At 51.2% G+C, this 7,589-nt stretch overlaps 1 protein-coding gene across 1 annotated transcript; it reads right to left on the bottom strand.

The window, feature by feature from the left end:
* Positions 1–1,260: 1,260 nt before the first annotated feature.
* Positions 1,261–5,634, bottom strand: LOC123072897 (uncharacterized). The gene is made up of 3 exons (XM_044496566.1): positions 5,490–5,634; positions 4,444–4,511; positions 1,261–3,934 (listed from the first exon to the last, which is right to left on the bottom strand). Exon 3 carries the CDS (start codon positions 3,804–3,806, stop codon positions 1,578–1,580), a length of 2,229 nt encoding a protein of 742 aa, XP_044352501.1. The 5' UTR covers positions 3,807–3,934; positions 4,444–4,511; positions 5,490–5,634; the 3' UTR covers positions 1,261–1,577.
* Positions 5,635–7,589: the final 1,955 nt, after the last annotated feature.

Here is a 7,589-nt window from a genome sequence, read left to right on the forward strand (position 1 = left end):
GGTCGCGGGCGGCGGTGGCGGTGGCGGTGGCGGCGGGGGATTTGAATGGGGCGGGTGGTGGTGGGCGGGGTTGGTTGGGCGGTCGGCTGCGGTCGGTCAAACGGGCGGGGCGGGGGGGAGATGCTGGCGGAATGAATGGCGAGGGCGACGGGGGCTCGGGCGGCCGTGGCGTCTCGCCGGCGGCGGCGGGAGGTGGCGGGGAATGCGGCGGGGCGGCCGGATCGGGGCGGCGTGAAGAGTGGGGTTCAGTTCCGCTCCGCTCTACTCTACTGTGAACGAACTCCAGTTCCAGTTCCAGTTCCAGTCCAGGGGAGTCCAGGCTGGCTGGCTTTGCTGGCTCTTTGCCATTTTCGCACGGAGGCCCTTGAGGCGCCGCAGTTTCGCAGGCGCACCCCGCCACGCACCCCCTCGGTTAGGGCATCTCCAACGGCAACCATCGGATGGGGCATCGCCGAATGTCCGGACACGCTCAGATGTGTCCGCGGACGGCACAACCATGTCCATCCAATCAGAGTTGCCGGTAAGCCAAATGGACCTAGGGGGAAGAAGGTTTTTTTTTTCAGGGGTAGGGGGAAGGAGACGAGTGGGGGCGGGCGTGCAGGCTCGCCCGAAGCCACATAGTTTGAGAACAGGTTGTGAGCCTCAAACGTCCCAATTGCACCGCGGGCATTTAATGACCTACACTTGAGGTCTAAAAGTGTTGGGACTAGTCCGGTACGGATGCCCTTCAAACAAGATAGTCGGAAATAATATTGTTGGCATTACAACCAAATAGTCGAAAACAAGCTCGGATAGATCGTTATGCGCATGCTCCGCATCTGTGCCATCTTCCATGCACGGGGAGGGCCTTGGCGACGGATGCGGATGCGGGTGCGGATGCGAGATAGGTGGAGCATGCCTGTGTAAAGATGCCCTCGGGTGGTTTATTTATGTTTTAGTCCTGTTTATCACAGCTCCAAAAGTCTTGAAAGGAACCTCGAGTCATGATTACTGTGAGTTGGCTTGATTGCATATAGAAATATAAGGTACTACTAGTCCAGGGCGCGGGGCAACCTGCGGCTGAGATGGCGTGAGCATGTTTGACCGACGGCTGCGATGGCGTGTGCTGTGACGGGCAGATATAAATAGATCGATAGATACAGCTCTGGCTTTGCTGCTAGATTCCAGCACTAGAGCCACACAGCTCCTCGTATGCTTCAGATTACATTACACTACGGACAAGCAAAAGAGAAAAACAGTACCAATATCAGCAATCCCGTGTTTTGGACAAGGTAAAACAACACATATTTCCAAGTTTTGGACAAGGTAAAACAGCGCATATAATATAAGAGACCTTTCTCTGACATACAAAATGACCGCCGCTTACTCACATTATGAGCTTCCTTGATGAGACGGCAAGACACATGGCATACAAGACAGGAATGGCTAATCCCAGACCTGCCCTTGCATGCAAAGGTAACTGTCAAAAGTATAGAAGCTAGGAAACGCTATAGAAACTAGCTAGTGCCAACAAAATGTCTGATGCAAAACGGCGGGCAGGTCAACAAAGGTATAACGGAGTCGCAGCATCAACCATCTCAACTGGATTTAGAAGTTCCTTCTGCCTCCTCCGCTGTTTCTGTGATCCCCTGAAGGAGTTCCTTCGGAATTGCAGCTGGGTCTACCTCATAGCTACCTTTGGGGACGTTTGGAGCTTCTTCCCCCGACAACCTATAGAAGGGGACCTGATGTGAAAACCGAAACATCTCCTCTTTTGGAATCCTCTTGATGACGTTCCGGTTCTGGTGACGCTGAAAAACTGTCCGAAATCCAGTAACCTTAACCAAGGGAATTACAGAGATTCCATGATCTTCGTCATAATCATCCAGTACCTCAACCAGATCATAGACATGCAGCACATTATCTGGAGTATCTCCATCCCATTCAGGGGACCAGTTTCGGTACAAAGCCCAGATATCGCCTTCCCGTGGGTAAACTTTGACCACCCCACGTGGGCCTTTCTCCCATTTAATCTGGTGAGAGAACATGTTGACCACATCACAGATTTCATGTTTGGCAATCCTGAAATCACCACACGTCTTTGCAAAGCCAGAAGAAACCCAACTCAATGGTCCAAATTCACTATTCGTCTTCGACTCGAGGTAACTTATTTTGACCTTAAACGGGTTCAAGGAGATAACTTTCTGAATAAATGTGTAGAAACGAGGCATGCCATCATCATCGTCGTATGAAGCCCAAATTTGATCACTCTGAAAACATTCCTCGGTACGATCCTTATCAAAATCATGGAAATCAGGATCAGGAACAGTATAAGACATAGGGTCCTCATCTTCATTTCCAGCAGCTGTGCTATCAGTAGAACCATTGCTATTAGCAGAACCATTCTCCTCTGGATCCACACAAACATCTTTCTTTGCAGTAGAATCAACTGTTGCTTTGCTAACCTCAACATATTTCTTGCTTGCTGGACCATCAACAGTAACTTGGATTGGCCTACTTCGTATCTCACTTAGCTTCTCCTTCAAATCGCTCTTCATCTTGTCAATCAAAATTCTCTTAAGATCTGACTTGGAGAAAATCTTAGTTACGCTGAGCCGAGTAACAGGCCTGGGCTTCCAAGTGGGCACACCATTAACAATCTGAAACTCAAAGGCATTGTTGGTTGAAAATGGTATAGTTCCAACTGGCATTCTAGCAAATTGGGCCCATGGACCTGAGGGAATGGATGAACCAACTCCAGCATCAGTTCTCATCTTCTTTCCAAATGCAGTATCGCACATTGACACATCTGCTTGCCTTTTTAGAGGATTGTGCTTCCTCTGAAAAGCTTCTTCCCTTCTTGCTACTGCTTGTGCCTCCTCCCTCTCTCTCTTAACTTTCTCATATGTCTGATGAACCATATTAGCAGCTTGAGCCGCAGCAGATGATGATGCAGTAGCACTGGCTGCACCAGCTGCCCTTGAGAATGGACCCCACTGAAATTTTCTCCCAGTGCTTGCATCTTGAGGTGCACCACTGATGTTTGAGCCCCGTACTGCATGAACATCCTCAGTTGGTGGCACCGGTACCTCTTTTGCAAGGAATGGGTCGCGGCAGCTAGGGCAGAGAAGAGTATGATTTATATACACTCTGAGATATTCAAAATTCATCTTGCATTTGTTGCATGAGGTCCAAAATGTGTCCTTCATTGCTGGAGGTGGAGCAGGAGCAGGAGCCTGATGATGAGGAGGCGGGCGCTGTGGGGGCGGGGGCGGGCGCTGGCGCGCTGCAGATGTTGTTGACCCTGTCTTTGGCTTGTTTGCTCTTGGCTTGAAAGCAGGTGATTTGGCTGCGAAATTCTGGAAGCCATTGGTTGCACCTTGAGTTGCACTTGTCCTATTTGATTGGGCTGTCTTCTGTTGTAGTACAACTACTTTCCTTTTTTGATCATACAACAGTCTCTTGGTTTTATCAGATAACACAGTCCATGCCTCTTTAACCAACTGGAAGGCACCCTCAGCGCCCACTGATTTGTTCTTGTCAGGATGGAGTAGAAGTGCCATCTTCCTGTACTGCTTCTTCACAGTTTCATCATCTGCTGACTTGTCCACAGAGAGGATAGAGTAATAGTCATTCTCACCAGCAACCTTCAGTTCTGAGGTAAGGTAAACATCAAAGGTGATGATCATCTGCATAATGCCCTCAAGATCCGGAAAGAGAGACTTGGCCTTGAGTGCGAATTTCTTGGCACCCTGCAGGTCCTTGGATTCAAACTTCCTCTCTGCAATTTGCTTCGCCCTAAGGGCCTCATCCTTGTTGCACTCCATTCCGTCGCAGGTCAAGAAGGTACAAACAGCAGGCACGCTTTCACAGTGTACTTGGAGAAATACCAGACCTCAGAGCCACGCCCTCTCGTCCACCAATCAGCGTCGAGCACGTGGCCAGTTTTAAAGCCCTGCCCAAAAAAGGGAACCAATGTTACCAAAAAAATCATATACGACAAATAGATAAAGATTTTTAAAAAAAAAATACAGCCCTCTCGTGAATGACAGGAATTATAAACTAGTGCATGGACGACAGATATAAATGCTCAGGATCAATTGAAGATACAAAATTGTCGTATAATAACAACCATCCTGGGGCACAATGGGTGAGGACGCAGCACCGCATTAAGGGTGTGCAAGACCAAGTGCAGATTCAGAAATTTACAGTAACCGTCTTATCAGACATAACTGTAAATGCGCATAACTGAAACACTACCGTAGCATGCAACGGACAACACGTCACGGAATGAAGGACCAATAGAATTGAAAGATAGAGAACATCATACCGACAAAACAGAGAACCAATTAAAAGATACAGGCAGGGTGCCGACAAAACCAGCGTGGCTGGAATTACAACTACACAGAGCTCAACTTAGGCCTAGTACGAAACATAGTAAATTTACTCGGAGAAATATCAGACCTCCAAGCCCTGCAATATCTTTCAGCAATCAGCGTCGAGCAAGTGACCATACAAGAAGCTTCCAAGCCCTGCCCAAAAGGGAACAAATGTTACCAAAAATGGTATAGAACGAATGGATTAAAAAAAAACTTGTACAAATACAGCCCTCCCCGGCATGATAGGAATTATAACTACACAAAACTAGTGCATGAACGGCGCACATAAATGCTCAGAATCAATTGAAGATACAAAATTGCCGTATAATAACAAATCAAAAATGGCGCACAATGGGTGACGACACAACACCGCATTAAGGGTGCAAGACCAAGTGCAGATTCAGAAATTTACAGTAACCGTCTTCAAAACAGATGTAACTGTAAATGCGCATAACTGAAACACTCCCGTAGCGCGCAACGGAGCGACAAAACGAAGGTCCAATTAAAAGATGCAGACAGGGTAACCGACAAAACCGACAAAACTTTGCGCGCGACCGGCGAAACGGCAGAATTCGCCGGAATAACTTGAACCCTAACCCTAACCCTAGCTAGCGCGCGCAGGCGAACCCGCCAAGAGGGCGCAGGGCTCCGGGCAGGGCTGGGGAATTCGGTGTAACTGACGGAAACTGATCTTTTTCTGCAGAATTCGTTCAGCACAGCAGAACACATCGGGAGCCGGAGCATCACTTGAACCGAGCCCGGAGCTACCGCGGAAACAAACTGCTAGAACTACTCTACGGCGCAGCGGCGAATTGCCTTCGTTTGGGAAAAACGGGGATTTTTCGTTCGGGTCGGAGCAGAGCAGCGGCGGCCGGAGCGGCGGCCCGGGGCGGATCTAGGCGGCGGGCAGGGCGTGCTGGCTTCGAGGAGGCTGGTCCGGGACTACTAAGCGACCAGCCGCCGGAGGAGCGGATGGTGGCCGGAGCTACCTCGGAGACAAATGCCCGAAATTCAGGGGCGCCGCCGCTGAAGCCCCAGGGCGTGGAGGGGTGGGTGCTCGGCGGCGGCTCGGGGGTGAGCTTGCGGCGCGGGGAGGGAGGGAGGGGCGGAGGGGGAGGAGCGGGGTTATACCGGCGGAGGGGACGGAGGAGAGGAGAGACGGCGGAGGGGACGGAGGAGGATCTAGATTCCCGGGAACATTTCTCCTCGGGTGTGTTGGGCCATGGATTTGTTTTTTTGATTGATTCAAGGGAACCTACCCAACCCAACCCTAGCTTAATCTAGGGAACCCAACCCAAGGGTCTGGTTAGGATTTAACCATGGGTGAGTCAAGTGTGGTGGGTGGGTGGGGGTTGGGTGGGACACTCTAGGGGTGTCTTTTGGTTGTCCACAAAAGTTCAACCAAGTCCGGTGTGTGCAAGATTTTTTCGATGTCGGGCTGTTTGGTTGTCCACAAACACTATTGGGCCTGCACATCACGTTCCTTCAAGCATCCCTGAGCCTAGCTCACTAGAAATTGCCGACTCACTAGAAACAGTCGAATCGGCAGTTTCTAGCGAGCCAGGCCCGAGCGATGCGAGGAAGCGCGCTACGGTGGCTTGCTGGAAATGTGTTAGCAGTTAATCACCTTATCCCCTCGTCTCCTTCCTCCTTCTCTAATTACTCACACTGATCTCGCCTGCTCGCGCGCCGGATCCGGCTAACGGGACCCCCTGCAACCGCAACACTCACCGCGTGCGAGGCCGCCGAGGCGCCCGTCGCCGCCGCGCTCGAGCTGCTCACGGCGCAGCGACTGGGAGCATGCGGGCGTCAGGCGAGCTGCTCACGGCGCAGCGACTGCGAGCATGCGGGCGTCAGGCGAGCTGCTACGGCACGGTGCGGCGGAGGGCGAGTGTGCCGGCGCGATGGACGTGGGGCTAGCTACGACGCTAGTGATGTTGGGAAACGTAGCAGAAATTCAAAATTTTCCTATGTGTCACCAAGATCTATCTATGGAGAAACTAGCAACGAGGGAAGGAGAGTGCATCTACATACCCTTGTAGATCGCTAAGCGGAAGCGTTCAAGAGAACGGAGTTGAAGGAGTCGTACTCGTCGTGATTCAAATCACCGGAGATCCTAGTGCCGAACGGACGACACCTCCGCGTTCAACACACGTACAGCCCGGTGACGTCTCCCACGCCTTGATCCAGCAAGGAGAGAGGGAGAGGTTGAGGAAGACTCCATCCAGCAGCAGCACAACGGCGTGGTGGTGATGGAGGAGCGTGGCAATCCTGCAGGGCTTCGCCAAGCACTACTCAGGAGGAGGTGGAGTTGGAGAGGGGGAGGGCTGCGCCAGGGGCAAGGGTGAAGCTCCCATGCGCCTCCCCACTATATATAGGGGTGGAGGGGCTGGTTTCTTGCCCTCCAAGTCCATTGGGGCATTGGCAAAGGTGGGAGGAAAGAAATCACATCATTTCCTTCCCCACCGATTGTTATCCCCCCTTTTTAGGGATCTTGATCTTATCCCTTCGGGATATGATCTTATTCCTTCTAAGGGGGGATCTTGGTGCGCCTTGACTAGGGGTGTGGGGCCTTGCCCCCACTACCCACGTTCATGTGGGTCCCCCCATGCAGGTGGGCCCCACTCCGGAACCTTCTAGAACCTTCCCGGTACAATACCGAAAAATCCCGAACATTTTCCGGTGGCCAAAATAGGACTTCCCATATATAAATCTTTACCTCCGGACCATTCCGGAACTCCTCGTGACGTCCGGGATCTCATCCGGGACTCCGAACAACATTCGGTAACCACATACAAACTTCCTTTATAACCCTAGCATCATCGAACCTTAAGTGTGTAGACCCTACGGGTTCGGGAGACATGCAGACATGACCGAGACGTTCTCCGGTCAATAACCAACAGCGGGATCTGGATACCCATGTTGGCTCCCACATGTTCCACGATGATCTCATCGGATGAACCACGATGTCGAGGATTCAATCAATCCCGTATTCAATTCCCTTTGTCTAACGGTATTGTACTTGCCCGAGATTCGATCGTCTGTATACCGATACCTTGTTCAATCTCGTTACCGACAAGTCTCTTTACTCGTTCCGTAACACATCATCCCGTGATCAACTCCTTGATCACATTGTGCACATTATGATGATGTCCTACCGAGTGGGCCCAGAGATACCTCTCCGTTTACACGGAGTGACAAATCCCAGTCTTGATTCGTGCCAACCCAATA

Source organism: Triticum aestivum, chromosome 3B (genome assembly GCF_018294505.1).
Source record: "Triticum aestivum cultivar Chinese Spring chromosome 3B, IWGSC CS RefSeq v2.1, whole genome shotgun sequence".
NCBI lineage: Eukaryota > Viridiplantae > Streptophyta > Magnoliopsida > Poales > Poaceae > Triticum > Triticum aestivum.

What these genes read in the sequence shown, in the direction of transcription:
- LOC123072897 (XM_044496566.1), bottom strand. Translation starts at nt 3,806, where the DNA reads ATGGAGTGCAACAAGGATGAGGCCCTTAGGGCGAAGCAAATTGCAGAG.